General features: G+C 40.7%; 1 protein-coding gene across 2 annotated transcripts in view; it reads left to right on the top strand.

Annotated features, from left to right (window-relative positions):
• Positions 1–17,239, top strand: part of LOC122809761 (histo-blood group ABO system transferase-like) — a 1,808,094-nt gene that overhangs the window by 1,477,362 nt on the left and 313,493 nt on the right. For both annotated transcript variants that reach the window (XM_044081487.1, XM_044081486.1), the window contains exon 6: positions 4,309–4,344. In XM_044081487.1, the coding sequence (XP_043937422.1) occupies positions 4,309–4,344 (36 nt within the window). The remainder of the gene's footprint in view (positions 1–4,308; positions 4,345–17,239) is intronic.

Genomic DNA, 17,239 nt, shown 5'->3' with positions numbered 1-17,239 from the left:
AGGGGAGAAAAAAAGTACATGTTTACAATCCCCATTACACTTAAAAATAGCAAGCAAAGAAAACCATACACCACAAATATAGTACTATGAATAAAAGGAAATGTTTTCTTTACTTACAGTTAGCTTTCTCCCATCTCTTCCCCGGGTCCATGTCACAAAATTGAACTTCCAAAATGTCGAACACCATTAGTTCAAACATGGAAGATCGAATTCAGACATCGAACCTTCAAAACAGCGCATTTTTTTCCAGGGAAAAAATTTGCTGTTCCAAAAAATACACACATAACACAATCACACCAGACATCTTCAAAACATGCACTAAACCTAACATACACCACTATCTATGCACTATCCTTAACCCAGCCGTAACTCTAAAGTCTGTCACTACCGCACATTTACCTGACCCATGCCCTAACCCTAAAGTCTGTCACTATCACACACTTAACTGACCCGAGCCCAAACCCTAAAGTCCGTCACTACCACACACTTACCTGACCCGTGCCCTAACCCTAAAGTCCGTCACTATCACACACTTACCTGACCCGTGCCCTAACCCTAAAGTCCATCACTACCCATTTGTACACTTACCTTGACCCGGTCTGAAAATGCTGAAGCCGCAGAAATGGCCAACTAAATTCTTTCCCTGGGAAAGAATTCTGGTTTCCGCAGCTTCGACAATCTCACCCATCGAACTACCATGTTCGGCCTTCTGGTATTCGGCATTCTCAACATTTGATTTTGTGATAGGAACCCCTCTTCCCCTCCCCAAAGCATTTTTCTGAACATTAATGACATGAAGTAGGGTATATACTTGAGTCCCCCAACAAGTTCAACAAATTTTGAAAAATTCCAATATTTCCAGATTTTCTTGTTCTGTCATGCTTCATAAATATAATTTTTATCGCATTGTAATCCCACAATGAGTTATTGGTTTTATTACTGTTCTTCTCCATCACTCAAATCCTGTCATTGCTTCGTTCCAATATACTCTCGATTCTTCTAGTCAACTCTTATGCTCAATTCCTTCTCTCCAATATTTTCCTTTGAAATACTGGAAAAGGTTTCACAGGTACAGTCTCTCTGTGGTCTTCATTACCAGAAGAACAAGAAGCAGAATCTCCTTCTGTTTCACAGCTCACTTTTTATTGGACAAACTTTTGTGTTTCCTCTTTAGCATGCACTTCATAAAAAAAAAAATGATTTTGTCCCTCCAGGGAGGAATACCTTAAAGACAGCTGGATATAGCAGTTTGAATCTCACACCTGCGTCTTGACATGCCCTGAACAGTGGAATGAATTTACCCCTCTTCTGCCTGGTGTACAGTCATTCTCCACAAACACTCTGCTGTCCCCCACTTTTAGTATTTTGTCCTTCTGCCACACTTTTGTCAGAATCAACTCCTTCTGCTGCTAAAATTTCATCTTTAGTATTAAAGGTCTAGGTTGCTTTCTTATAGCTAGGTTTGGAAGGATGCACACAATGTGCCCTTTCAACTAATAACTCCTGCTGCGGAATACCAGTCCAGTTGCTTATTTGTGCTTTCATAAAATTAATGTAGTCTGTCTTCCAGCTTCTCTGGTATAGCTGAAAATCTCGGGTTTTCCTCATGTGCTCTTTCTGCAATTCTATTATTTTTTGAAACATCTCTTCCTGAGCAGTTTCGTATTCAGCCAGCCTTTTCTTCATTTAAACCTTTGATTTTTGCAGCTTTATCATCTCATCTGAATATCTGTTAAAGCTTCTTCCATTTTTTCCAGCCTTTTTTTTGTTTGTGTTGATATACTCCATCAGTGTTTTGTTTATTTTAACCAGGTCTGTATGTAGTTGTCTTATATCTTCGTGTAGGTTACTGGAAGTCATGTCTGAATGTTGCATTGTTTTTTGCTGAACAGCTTCAGAACTTTCCCCAGTCAGTGTTTCTTCCTTGCTTTTTGTAGCTGATTTTTAAAAATGTTTTTAAAGTCAGCTCAGACTTCACCCCCACTCCCCTGCCCAACTCCTGTAGATGAAATCCCCTCTGACATACTTCTCCCAACTGTTATCAGGGACCAGATGCTGGCAGCACTTGCTAAAGCCAGATTCTAGAAGCACTCGCTAAAGCCAAGAACACCACCTGTATGTCCCAACAACATCACCAGTTACCTACGGAGCAGTCTAAAACATAATCTGTCAGGACCACTTGAAGCACTTTTCAGTTACAGCCTCAAAAAAGGCTACTTTCAAAGTGAATGGAGGACTGCAACAGTCATTCCCTTCCACAAGGGCAGACCATTAACCAACCCAGGAACTATAGAACCATCAGTCTAACAAGCCTAATATACAAAGCCATGAAATAAATCATTATGAAAATTATTAAGGACATTGGCAACCTATAGATAGTTCATCTATTCCATTTTGGCTTTGTTCAGGGAAAGTTGTGTCTACTTAACCTAGTAGACTTCTTTGAGAGGGTCACCAAGGCAATGGATGAGAATAAAACAGTGAATACTGCATGTCTTGATCTGTCTATGGCGTTTGATACACTACCCCACTCAGGCATTTTGTTAAGCTCTCTGAGCTAGGCATGAATCCCTGATAACTCACTGGAATGCTGGCTGCCTGATTGACAGGACCCAAGAAGTCAGGATATATGAGATCACCTCCACTATCAGAGTACCACAGGGCTCTGTGTTGGGCCCTCTCATGTTCGGCATCTACTTTTTGGAAGTCGAGGCTAACATTAAAGGCCTCTGGCTCACCTAGTTCTCAGATGACTGTAAATTGGGATCTTTATAAATTCCCCCAAAGACACCAACGTCTTGCAAGGGAGTTTAACACAGACAAATGACTGGTGCAGAAGCCATGGCCTAAAACTCAGTGCCAAAACATGCATTATAATGCCCTTTGGGAAGCTGTCAGGACAAATTAATTACTCTCTTGATAAAATGCCCTTAACAGTTGACCCAGTAATAAGGTATCTGGGAACATCTATAGACAGCAGTCTGGCCGTTGACCAACATGTGGCTAGACAGTAAATAAATCATTCTGTCACCTGACTGTATAGGTGACAGTATAGTATCCAGGTCCAAGGAAGTTATAGTACCACTCTACTCGGCTCTTATTCAGTCCATCACTGAGTACAATTGCCCCCTTTTGGCATGCAGCTAACCAAACACTTGAAGCAGTTAGAATGCCCACAAAGGGTTTTTACTAGGAGAATTTAGAGCATGAATACCATATCCTGCACTGATTGCCTAAAGGTCTTATCTCTGTTTTCAATCTTATACAGGCTGCTAAGAGAGGATCTTTGCCTGGCTTACAGGTCTTCCTCAGACCCAGCCCTGATGGATCTGTTGTGCATATGCAAAACAAACACCAGCAGAAACACCAGATCCAGGGATTTGAACTTCACTTATGATATAACCAGAACAGGCTGGAGAGACAGACGTGTCCAAAAAGATCTGCATGCCACTGAATAGGCTCCCCTTCCATGTAAAACAGAGTTTATCTTCATCTCTATTCATATGAAACCTTAACAGTTGGATGAGAAATCATAAACTTATCCCCAGATTGGCTCCCATATCCTTTGTGGGTAGAAGCCATCAATAAAAGTATTATACAAACACCTCCCCCCTCATATCTAGTACTTAACTCCATACCAACATGCCCCCTCCCTATATAGATGCCCATTATACTCTGGATCCAAATGAGTTTGGGTTGCACAGCTAGGCTTGTTAGGGCCCTAGTGGTCATTAGCCTGGTAGCAATCTATAAACCTATGAAACCTATGTACATACATATGTAACAGAAATACATATGCAGATCTCTGTGCCTCTGTCTCCCTGACTTAGTGATTGAATACATTATTGTGCTAATTCGACATGTTCTCCTGCTCTGTGATGCAGACAAAATTTCACAAAGATTGCTGTTTATATTTCTTTCATTTATCCATCTAGCACCAAGAGACTTGTGATTGCAGTTCCAGGAGATGGGATACCTCAGGTTTAGTACTGTTAGGATCTGCAATCATTTAAACAACACCAACTTTAGCTGCACAGATAGTATTATTTCCTGTCTGCAATGATGCCTCAAAATTTCTGTCTTTTTGCAGCTTAGTGATCCTAATATCCTTTCAAATGGACACTAATTTGTGAACATATTGCAGTTATTTAAATGAAGTTGTGGTGTTCTTTTAAATTCATATTGTAAGTGTTTTAATTCTGTGCAGGCCGACAATGAATGAAAACATGTTCATCACAAAAAAGTATATAATGCCATAGGAATCCTTTTTAAGCGTACTTAACATATGACTTTATTTTTGTTTTCTAGCCTTAAATATACAAAGCCAAGTGCACTGCAGCTACCGTGAGTATATCAGTAATACACCACTGTGGTTTGTGCTTGTAGAAACAAGTCCTTGCATTGCCTTCCTTTTCACACCTCTTTTATATGAATAGAGAAGAACTCTGTGTGTGTGTGTGTGTGTGTGTGTGTGTGTGTGTGTGTGTGTGTGTGTGTGTGTGTGTGTGTTATGCTTTTTAAGTTATGGTGGAGAGTCTCTACAAAACATACTGAACTGTTGCAGGAATGAAAATTTACAAATCAATAATCACATCGCCACATCAGTCAGGAAATCCTTCTATGTGGCACACCTCATCACTAAGGGCTTTCATCCAGAAAAAAGGAGGTCATTGTCCCACTGTACTCATCCCTCATTAGACCCATTATAGAATACAATACACGTTTGGTATGTACCTCTCAAGACATCTGAACAACTGGAAAGGCAGCAGAAATACCTCACTAAAAGAATCACAGGCCTAAAGCAGATGCCCTATGCTGACCGCCTTAAAAAACTCCAGCTATACTCTGTCACATATTGTCTACTCAGAGGCGATCTCTGCTTAACATACAAGGCCATGTCAAACCCAGAGCTGTTGGACATGCTACACTTAATGAAATCCCAATCCCTCAGAGCCACATGCTCCAGGGATCTAAACCTTGTCATCATCATAAACAAACCATGCTGGAGGGATAGGTTCCTGACCCAGAGACTCCCCAGACTCTGGAATAGACTGCCCATACATGTCAAGCAGAGCACCTCCTTGGCCCTCTTCAAAAGGAACCTTGACGATTGGATGGGAGAAAGGAAATTCACCCCTGGGATCACGTCAGTCACCCTGCTAGACAGGGGTCCAGGGAAGTAAATATTGTGGGAAGAAATAGCCAGGGAATTGTTATGGCTAGGCTAGGCTTGTATAGGCCCTATGGCTGATAGCCTAGTACCAACCTATGAACCTATAAGATACTGTGACAAGAATCACGTTTCAGCATCTTCACTATGTTGTATTTACATTTACATTGAGTCTCAAAAATAAGTCTTCACAATTTATCTAGTGTACAGATTCTCCTTGTTGCTTCTCAGCAATGATATTTGAGACTTAACTCATTCACTCCAGTGGAGCTCAGGATGTTTACACTAACTTCCAATGCCTTAGCCTTTTGACAGAATCAAGTTATATCCTTATATTTCAAGCAAATGTTCATATCTCTGGAACCATAGGCATTATGAAAGAAGTATAAATGGCAAACCCTTCAGCACAAACTATTTTATACTGGTTTTATTCTTTAGGTTCTAGGTCTTAAACCAAATTGTATAAGTCACAGTAAACACAGTAACTATTACATTTGTAATATTTTGTAAACAACTTTAGTAGCTCAGCAATCACTCGCGTTACACACATACTCCCATAAGCATTTTATTCATCTAGCTGTGTGCTTTCATATGAGGTGAATGGGTTCGGTCTGTGTTACTTGGTTATTTTTATACTTAGAAAAATGTAAAAATTATATCTATATAAATTAATATCATAAAAACAACAGTTAATATCTGTTTACCTGCATTAGATAGTGGTCAAATATTAATACAGTTGAGTTTGCCATTGTGTAAGCTTTAAGATGGTACCTTTTAAAACCTTGTACATTGCATGGTTTTAGTATTGTTGATGTAAATATGAACAAGTAATATTTGATGCCTAGAGGCATCAGTAGGCGTTAACTGCAGATGCACCTGGAGGCGTTACTCACATGTAATGAGTTGAGACATTATCATTGTTTGTCTTAAATGACAGTGTTTAATAAAATTGTAACTTGCAAATCAAAAGTGCAAAATCAACTTAAAATATTTACAGGTACATTGACAGACATGCACAGACAGACGTGGAGATATGTAAGAAGAAAGACAAAGTTCCCTCCATTTGTAGTAGGCCCCGCTTGTAAATATTGTTCTCTGGTCTAGGTGTTGTGCTAAGTAAAAGTGAAAGTGTTTCAGACTGTATTTATTTAATTTATTAATTGAGTAGGTGATCTGGTCTGAAGTCCCTTTTCATTCATGACCTAGGTAAGAGATACTATTACATTCATCTTGGAATATGCGGTACCTTATCACTAGGTAAGAATCAGTGCCATTGCTTGATTCGTAATGTTGTATCGCAATATAAATAAGCAAAATAATATAAACAGTAACCTGTTAGACTCATTACCATTTACAGATACTGATGCAACCATGTGTATGTATTAATATGGTAAATGGCTTTTAATAACATGTAAAGTTCTGCTCATCATTGTTTGAAAGTAAGAATAAAAATAAAAGCTAATAAGGTGGCCATCGCAGACAACTGATGATTGTCACCATCACATAAATAAATGTTTGATCATACTTTATTATGGTAAGACAAACTGGCAAAAAAGGAATAATTTATAACTTCATGTTCGGTCATTTTTTGTGAGCATTGTATAACTTAAGGACCCCCACACATTCCTTGTGCATGATACCACCAATTCAACCAGAGTTCTGTTATTAGCCAGTGTTGCAAGCATCATTATTCATTTTCATTGCCTGTATATATATATATATATATATATATATATATATATATATATATATATATATGTATGTATAATAAATTGCCATGATGCCTAATAGAAAGATCACTTCTTCCATTCCCATGTCAGTCTCACTATCTAATGACAATGTTTGTTTATTGCTATGCAAAGTTACAAATCCGTATTTTCAAGTGTAATTTTTCCTGGAAGAAACTGGTATCCAATTACATGTCTAAGTGTCTTCGATGCTTGTTCACATTACTTTAGCACTGTGGGACAGTGACAGATTTTATTTTGGTCATTTTGAATACCTTATCTCATACCTATTTACTATCAAGATATGACTTGCTGTATTGTGTTTTTTTTTTGTAGGAATAGCAGGCTCAGATTAATGTCATGGATATGTACCTTGCATACTGCTCAAACTGAAATTCGGTGCTTTTGCTACACATTTCTAAATTTTTAGTAGTCTGTTTAAAATCATGAGAGGCATGGGTATTAGCCTGGTGACAAGCTGACGTTAAAATGTAGTATTCTTTACTATAACTTTTAAACCATTAAATTTTGATATTAGAAGGTATTTTTGCAAGCAATAAATAAGCAAAAATTAAAAGTTTAATTAAATCTAAATTTTAATGCAGAGTGTATAAAATGTAAAGTGCTGATAGCACTGAATGAATGACAGACCACTTAAATTACATTACAATTACAGTTGCAGTTTAGTCTATATGTATCTTCATAAAAGATTATGATTTTTCTGCATGCTGAGGCATTTGTTTAATATTTACATTAGTTCATATAATTTCAGCATATGTATCTAAATATACTTTACCTTGCTACCAGCCCTACAGCATGGAAAAGTTATTTTTAAATCAAATTCTGCCTGCTTGGTTTTACAGTGTAGTCACAGTTAATATTTTTTTTAAATCAATTCCTACCTGCTTGGTTTTACAGTGTACTCACAGCTAGTCTGTTAATATTACTGATCGTGGAAGAATTTTGCTTGTTTGAGACCCACATTTTTTTTCTAGTAACAGTAGGACATTTTCTGCTGTTACAGGTGTCCTGCCTGCCATAAGCTCATTTTACAGTGTTTCTGTTTCTGATTGCCTGTCACAACTAAATGTAGTTTAACCAGCGAACCAGTCTCAAAGACAGTGAGAGAATGTTTGTTTTTTATTTAATTCAGTTCTGTTTGTGTACTTAGGTTCATAGGTTTATACTAGGCTATCTGCCCTAAGGCATTTACAAGCCTAGCCCAAAGTTATGTGGCTTACGCCACCCCTTATGTTAGAAATAATGTGCCCATTAGTTTGTTGTGCCTCTGTCCAGCAGTAACACAGAGATGATTCCCGGGGTAAACCTACGATCTCCCATCCACCGGTCAAGATTTCTCTTGAACAGAGCCAGCGAGGTGCTCTGCCTCACATGGACCGGGATTTTATTCCACAGCATGGGGAGTCTCTGGGTGATAAATCTATCCCTCCAGCACGTCCTATTTATATCCGTGCTAAGGTTTAAGTCACTTGCTCTAGTGGTTCTGGTGGATTTGGATTTTTTTGAGGTGGAGCATGTCCATTAATTCCGGGTTGGTCATGGCCTTGTATGTCAGGCACAGGTCACCTCTGAGCAGACGGTATGCAACTGAATAGAGTTGGAGTTTCTTCAGTCTGGCAGTATATGACAGGTTTTGGAGTCCCTTTATCCTTTTGGTGAGGAACTTTTGGGGTCTCTCCAATTGCTGCAGGTGTCGGGTGAGATACATCCCGAATGGGGCATTGTACTCGATCATTGGTCTGATAAGTGAAGAGTACAGGGGAACAATGACCTCACTTGATCTGGATGTGAATCCCTTCATGATCAGATGGGCAATGTAGAAGGTCTTTCGAACCACTTTAGCAATGTGAGTGTCAAACGAGAGGCCACTGTCAACCTGGGTACCCAGGTCCCTGATAACCTCTTCTGTGCTTAGTGGGTTGCCATCTATATGGTAGCTTGGGGTTACCTTGTTTTTCCCGAAGGGTATGACTATACACTTTTTTGCGTTTAACTTCAGGCCATGGCTCTGGCACCAGCTATCAGTTTCCGTGAGACCCCTCTGAAGGATGTCTGTGTCCGATGTACTATCCACTATGGCACCCAGTTTGCAGTCATCCGCAAACTTTGTCAGCCATAGTCCTCCTATTGTTTGCCTGTACTTCTGAGAAGTAGATGCCGAACAGTAGGGGGCCAAGGACTGAGCCCTGTGGGACACCACTTGTAACCGGCTTGGAGTCTGACATGGCTCCAGCAACTCTAACCCTGTGGGTTCTGTCCTTTAACCAGTTTGCAACCCATCTTGTGACATATGGGTTTACATTTAAGCTGGTAAGTTTCTCTATGATACCCGAGTGGGGTATTGTCGAAAGCTTTTGCAAGGTCAAGGTAGGCTGTATGGACTGCCTTTCCCTCATCAATAGCCTTGGTAACTGTTTCGAAGAAGTCGACCAAGTTCAAAAGGCAAGATCTGCCCTTGACAAAGCCAAACTGGGTTGGGTCCAAGGTCTGCAAGTCCCCTATGTCCTTGTTTGAGTTCCATTATGATCCTCTCCATATCTTTGCAGACCAGGCTTGTTAAGCTTATGGGGCGGTAATTACCAGGGTCCATAGAGGCACCGCCTTTGTGGAGTGGGACCACAGTTGCCGTACTCCACTCCTTGGGCACATGTCCTGTGGTAAGGCTAAGATTAAACAGCTGCCTTATGTGCGGGTTTAGTTCTTCATTGAGTTCATGTAGCACACAGCCGAGGACACCATCCGGTCCCATTGATGCTGTGTTTTTAGCTTTAGAGAGAGCAGCTTTCACCTGCGCATTTGAGATGTCTGGGAGGCTACACTCTGTTGGGATAGTTATCTCTCCTTTTGGGGGGGAGAGGGGAGTGAAGTTTGTGCTGAACCTGTCTGCCAGTATGTTGGCAATGTCTGTGGGTTCAGTGATTTTTGTATCATTTTGGACTAATTCTGAGCATATCTGGGAGTTTCCACCCAGGTTTCTGACATAGCTGAAGAAGGCCTTATGATTGTCTTTTGAATCTATGGCAATTTTTTTCTCAAAGTTTGCCTTGGATGATTTTATGAGGGATCGTAGTTTCTTGCTAGTACTGATCAAAGATGCCTTCCCTTTTTGGGATTTTGCTCTATCATGTAATAGCTTTCTCCTCTTATTGTAAAGTTTGTTTATGGCTGGGGTCCACCAGACTGGACGTTTGCCCTTGGTGGAAAGAGTCTTGGTTTTATTTGGGATTGCCTGATCCATGCAGTCCTGAAGGTGTTCATAGAAGGCATTTGTAAGGGCTTCCGCAGATTGGGTTGTGGTTTCCATTGGCTCGGGGGCCTTGAAGGATACCACACCTGTCTTGAGTAGTGTGAAGTTTGCTTTAGAGAAGTTCTTCACTGTGGTCTTTTTTGTTTGGGGTGGGGGCGGGATGTGGATTTCTAGTGAGATTAGTTTATGATCTGATCTCACCAAAGAGGGATATACTTCCGGTGTGGAGCATTTTGTCCCCATGTTTGTGACGACGAGATCTAGTATATTTTCTCCTCTTGTGGGGATGGTGACTAGTTGTTCCATGGCATTTGAATTTATGAACTCCAGGAACCTTTGGGCTAGAAAGTTGGGGCTTGAGTAATGTTCCCAGTCTATATTCGTATTGTTGAAGTCACCCAATATGATGGTGTTTGGTGATACATTTATACCCTCCAGTGTCTTCAGGAAGGCTGTGTGGGTTTCCTGAGTTTGAGAGGGTGGCCTGTAGCATGCTACAAATTGTAGAGCAGTTTTGCCTATGGTTAGTTGCGCCTGGATGGTTTCCGATGCTTCGTGCGTAGCCACCAACCTGAAGGTGTGGGTATCCTTGATGAATATGGATACACCCCCTCCTTTTGTGGTATGGTCTGGGTTTTGGGGCCGGAACGCATGATATGAGGTAAAACCTGATAGTGCCGGGGTGCTCTCAGGAGCCTTGAACCAGGTTTCAGTCACAGCACAGACATCGATGTTCTCCATACTGAGAAGGGCCTCGAGTGCGTGCATTTTGAGATTTAGACTTCTGGCATTGAGCAGCATTACCCTTAGTTTCTTCCCGTTTTTGTTTTCTAGGGTGGTAGGTTTAGAATTTGAGCCTTGCCTAAAAAAAGACACTATGGGGGTGGCAAGAGCCTTAGCCAATATCCGGAATCCCAGAGGTGACAGGTGCAAGCCATCCCTTGCGAAGCAGCGTGGCTTGTCAAGCATGTTATCCCAAGCAGACAGACACTGGATCCCCTTTGAATGACACCAGAAATTAAGCCAATTGTTAAAGCTGATCATCTTGTCACTATATTGTGGCATCATTCGTGGTGAAGGAAGATACTGCTCAGGGTCAGGGTCATACCTGCCTGGGCTACATAATCAGAGAGCTCCTCTATGTCTCTTTTCATGTAGTCCAGGGAGGTACGTCTCAGGTCGTTCACACCAGCATGGACAATGACTGTGTCATACTTGTACTTGCCGTGGAGTGACCTGAGTGCTTGTGTTATGTGGTGGATTCTAGCGCCCGATAGGCAGCTTACCGTGACCTTCTCCTTGTTCAGCCTGGTGAGTGGGACGTCAGTGTGTCTGACTATGGAGTCACCTATGACCAGTATGTTTGGTGTTGTATTTGGCCTTAAGGGCAGTGACTGCTTTGCACACTGATTTTGTTTTTTATGTGTTGTTTGTGTGGTGTCTTGAGTTTGCAGTTGCTTGGGTGTCTGCTTTGGAGGCCTTTGCTGTTTAGGTAAATTTTTACTCAGAGCCTCCGAGTATGTCTTAGTGTGTTTATGTGTTTGATTCAGTGGTGTGGTTGAGTTATGTGAGACTTGTATTGTGGTGTGTAGTTGCCTTCTCCTCCTGCCTGGTCTTGCCAGTCCTGAGTTGAGAGAGCTCAGCCTCAAGTTTGGCTAAATAGCTGCATCTCTCGCAAGTGTTAGTGTTATGTGGGAGGAGGAGAGGGTTGTCCGTGTACATGAGGCAATTGTAACATTGCCTCAGAATTCCCAGATTCACCAACTGGGCAGGAGAGGACGCCAGCATCTGACCCTTCGACATGCTAGAAAGAATTATGAGTTGGTATGAGACAGAAAAGTAGAGGGCTTAGCAGGGAAGTGGGCACTCCTTGGGGGGGTTGCAAGTGAGGGATTTGTGTAATATAGGAGTGCTTGACCTGCAAAGAAAATGCTTATAAGACAAGGGATATGCTTTTAAGACAAGTGCTGCGAGTTTTGAGAAGAAAAAGCAATTAGGAACAAGTGCTGTGCTTTTTAGTGAAGGTGTAAACTGTTTAGGTTCCTAACAGAGCAGTTCTAAGGGAAAAATTGAAGAACAGACTTTATGGAGCCAGAAAAAGTTTAATCTTGTTAAACCGGCACTGCCCGATGCTGCTCTAGTGGCAACTCGGCGCTAAATCGCGCTAAAGCACGTTAAGGCGTGCTTGATAGCAGGGGCTGGAAAGAAGCAGGAATAGACCCAAAACCGACAATAAAACTACAGTTTCAAGTCAGTAACCACTCCTACGGGGGGCAGGGAAGGCTGCTCAATGTTATTCACTGCCACTGATCAACAGAGAGACTTTCCTTTAGCCCAAGCAAAAATGGCCTCACAGAAACTTACAAACAGTTCAGGAAACAGCAAGCCTCTAACTGAACTTTTTTAAATCTCAGAAAAGTGGGAAAAAAGCAAGATTTTTTTTTTGTTTTTGTATTTTCAGAGATAGCAGAGGTTCACAGGTAATATCAAGTTATAACAGTGCAGTAAATGACCCCACACAAGAGTGCTAGGTCAAGGACAGAAAATATGCAAGTTTTGAGAAAAAACGATTTAAAATTAAGTGCAAACAGGAAATTCAGTAAACAACTTTTGGTTGTGCTCTAAATACAGCTACTAATGCAGAAATCAAGTTTAACAAGCCAGAAAATGCTCAAACTAGGCAGCTATGCAGAAAAACTTAGCAAATAAACAGAGAAAAAATACTTAAAATGTCAAAAGTGGCTCCCTTCTTCTCTCAGCGTTTTCTCCTCTTGGTGGGTGCTTCACCAACAGCCAACAAGCCTGAAAAGATGCCAAAACCATGAGGCAACTAGGTTTTAAGAGAGGAAGATGAAGGAGTTTTGGAAATGACCCCTGTTGGCCAATAAAACTACAGTTTCAAGTCAGTAACCACTCCTACAGGGGGCACGGAAGGCTGCTCAATGTTATTCACTGCCACTGATCAACAGAGAGACTTTCCTTTAGCCCAAGCAAAAATGGCCTCACAGAAACTTACAAACAGTTCAGGAAACAGCAAGCCTGTAACTGAACTTTTTTAAATCTCAGAAAAGTGGGGAAAAAAGCAAGATTTTTTTTTTGTTTTTGTTTTTTCAGAGTTTTCTCCTCTTGCTGGGTGCTTCACCAACAGCCAACAAGCCTGAAAAGACGCCAAAACCAATACTTTTAAAATGCATCTACTGCTAATCTTTTTGTACTTTTTAATACCAGACTTGTGTTCTTTTTAGACACTTCTTAGCTTTTTTGGTACTGACAATATGAAACTGATGGTGTTGTGTGCTTTCCACGCCTTCCAGACTTAATTTACATTTTATTCTGACAGAGTACGACTTTTAAGATGACTTAAATTATGCTGCATGGCAGGACCTACTGTTCTTTTTGACATAGCTGCTAGTGTTGAATTTCTTTGCTATGCTCTGTCACTGGATTGACCAGATGTAAGCAAATTTGACCTTGATGCACAACAGAGAGCAAGGGGCAAATATGCCTGTATAAACACATTTGGTTTGCTTTGAAGTCTTTTTAAGTGCTATCTAACATTCCCTAAATTCACCTTCGCCCTTTGCCTGTTTTGTGTGGTTGATAAAGGTTGTTACTTTTAGGATACATTAGCTATAAGCTACACTGTGTTGTTTTGCTGCTTCCATCTTAGCTGTACTGCCTTGAGCAATGCTAGTACTGTTAAAAAAATAAATAAATAAGCCAGTATTTCATTTGTTGAAATTGTTATAGTATCTCATTGCTGCTCTCAGGCCAGTTCATAGTCCTCAGCAACACTTAACATATGTATGAATTTAACCTAAACTACCTAGGTCCCCTGATATGACATTGCCAAGTTCCATGCTGATTTCAACCTTATGCAGTTAACCAGTGATGCTACTAGTCCAAATCTCTGAACCAGCAACCATTCTCTCCTGAATCTGCTAATCACTAACAATCCTCCCATAATCTCCAATATATCTGTCCTTTCACCCTCATTGAGTGACCACTGTGTAACCTTCTGGATTATCTACCAGTCTCCAAAACTGCCCCCAAACTAGATACATTCAGCTTCAGACTGTCCATCAATACAGATAGCCTCAAAAAACACCTAGCAAGTTTCAACTGTCTTCCATTGCCAACTTAAAGAACTCCAACTCAGCTGCCACAGCTCTTACACATGCCCTGCTTCAACTTCAAGACAAATTTATTTATTTATTTTACATTTGTTGACCGGGATACTCCGACTGGATACATGTTCATTTTCAGTGGAGGCCCGGGGAGAAAATGCTCCACATAACAACATAACAGAAGTGAACAGTACAGACATTTTACATAGATTGACAGAGCAAGCAATTTATAACAATTCATCTGTGATATAGCTCACTTACATTCATATGTTATAAAGCATTCTTAGATAGATATATACACTGAGTTGTCTTACAAAGTGTAGAGATGGTGCTAATCAGGAGTAAAGCAGGGACATAGCCAGTGGGATTTTAAATATTTTTTGAGAGTTGTCTTAAATAGGGGGGAGTGAGGATGCTTGGGTAATTTGTGGCGGAAGTACCATGTTTTTCCAACAGAGTTGGCAAACAGAGCATCCCCTGCCAAGTTATTGGATTTGATTGTTAGTACCTATAGTCTATTTGATGAGTGTAGAGGCCTGTGGGTGTAATGGGGACAGATAATGTTCTTAAGTGCAGGTGTGTTATCTGGTAGGTTGAGGACTTCTTGTACTATTATAAGCTGGTTGAACTGCAGTAGGGTAGGCAGGCCACCCTAAAGAATTTAGATTATGACAGTGGTGTGTCCTATATGCCATGTCGGTAACAAACCTAGCAATGTGGGTTATAGCAGCAGGATAGTTTATTTAGCTCTGTTTTGTTCAGGTTTGTGAATAGGGAGGAGGTGTAAAGAAGGGTAGAGAGTAGATGGGATTTGGCAATAGCAGTTCTAGCAAGGGGGGTAAGGTAGAGGGAGCCAAGTTTTTTATTAATAGTTTTGATGGTCTGATTGATATGAATATGAAATTTGAGGTTATTATCTATGATAACTCCTAGGAGCTTATTATGGACTTCAGGAGAAATAATGGTCCCATTTTTAGAGTTTACGATAAAGAATGGCTGGGAGGAGCTATAGGTGGGGGAGAAAAGAAGCAGCTTAGTTTTCTTAGGATTTAAGAGCAGTAGTTGATTAGTGAGACAGTTTTCAATGGAGTTGAAAGTGATTTTGGGTTAGTGTCTTTAGTTCAGACTGAGAGGAGCCTGAGCAAATCAAGGTGGAGTCATCTGCATATTGAATGCAGTTAGCATTTGGGATGATGGAGTGGAGATCATTAATAAAGATGGAGAAGAGTAGGGGGCCTAATATAGATTCTTGGCGGACTCCTAGGGTAATGGGTAGCTGGGCTGATAGCTTGTTTTGCCATAGCACTGTCTGTTGTGTATCAGAGAGGTAGGATTGAAACCAAAGTAGGGAGTGGGAACTAGGGAGATGGCCTTCAGGGTGCTGAGTAGTAGCTGATGGTTAACCATATCAAAGGCCTTGGATAGATCTAGAAAGAGTGCTGAGGAGAGTTTGTGATTATTACGATTGTGGTTAATGACATTGGAGAATGATAGGAGAGCTGTGGTAGTGCTGTGGGATGGCCTTAAACCATGTTGGGAGTCTGCCAACAATCTGTTCTGAATTAGGTGTGGCATAAGTTGTTTATATGCACATTTTTCCATGATTTTTGCAAGTGGTGACAGTATGGCTATTGGTCGGAAGTTTGACAGTCCTTTGGAGGTACCTCCTTTATGGAGAGGTATTATATGGGATACTTTCCAGATTGAGGGGATGGTACTTTTGGAAATAGTTCTGTTGCTCAATATTGAGACAAGGTGAGCTATGGCATCAGTGGCTTTTTGCAAGTACTCTGCAGGGAGGAGGTCAGTGGCAAGGGTGGTAGATTTTAGTTTCTTAATTAGGGCTCGGATTAGGGGAGTCAGAACAGGTTGAAAACTGAAGCATGGTTGAGTACTGCAGTTGACAGTACTTAGGTTAGAGCCCATGGGAGTGAGTTGATTAGCTAGAGACTGGCTAGTTTCTGTGAAGAAGCTAATGAAGGTATTGGCAATGTCCTCTGGAGATTTGAGATTGGCAACTGAACGAGGAGGGGTGGAGGCTTTCCCAGGGTGAAGAAGGTTGTTTATACCAGCCCAGAACTTTTGGGGGTTGTTGTGGTGTTTCTGTTGCAGATGGCAGTAGTAGTTTCTTTTTATCTAAGATAATAGATTTTTTTTGTATCATTTCTTAACTAGCTATATCTGACTTGGTCAAGTGGGGTTTTAGTAGCACACCATGTGGTCCATGCTTTATTTCTGCTCAAGATTTTAGATTTAGTATATTTTGACACCCACAGTGCAGTACTTGTTTTGGTTCTAATAATTTGAGTAGGGGCATGGGGAATCTAGGATGGCAAGGAATTTGTTATTGAAATAGTCCACTGCTTCTTCCAGTGGTAGCTGTTTTAGGAGTGACCAGTTACAACCTTTGAGTTCATTTTGAAACTTTTCAAGGTTAAAGTTCTTGCTGTTTCTAATTGTTTTATAGCAAATTATTTCCTCTCACACAGCAACTTTTCAAATACAGCAGAAATATAACACAAAACCCTGGTTGACCACCGAACTGAAAGCTTTGCTCAACCTTGGGGACAATGTGTGGTCTTCATGGAGGCAAAACTCTTTACCAGAAAATAATACTGCTTTTATCTCTGTCTCTCTCTCTCTCTCTCTATATATATATATATTTATATATATATATATATATATATATATATATATATATATATATATATATATAAAGTAACCTAGCTAAGCAAGCCATATGCAGACACGAAACCAACTGTTTCAAATGTAATTTGCTGTTCTAGGCAAACCCAAACATTTCTGTCAGGAAGTAAATCTTCTCACAGGCTAAAAGTCCATAGATCCCACCTCCTCCCTTATATTCCAGGCCTCACAAGGCCAACTCTCAGCCTCTGACTTTCTCATAAAATTCAGCCACCTCACTAGTACCACAGCCCCTCTGTCT

The sequence above is a fragment of the Protopterus annectens genome, chromosome 8.part0 (assembly GCF_019279795.1).
Source record: "Protopterus annectens isolate FY-2018-M chromosome 8.part0, PAN1.0, whole genome shotgun sequence".
Taxonomy (NCBI): Eukaryota; Metazoa; Chordata; order Ceratodontiformes; family Protopteridae; genus Protopterus; species Protopterus annectens.
The sequence above is the reverse complement of the archived record's forward strand: the minus strand, read 5'-3'. Positions and strand labels throughout refer to the sequence as shown.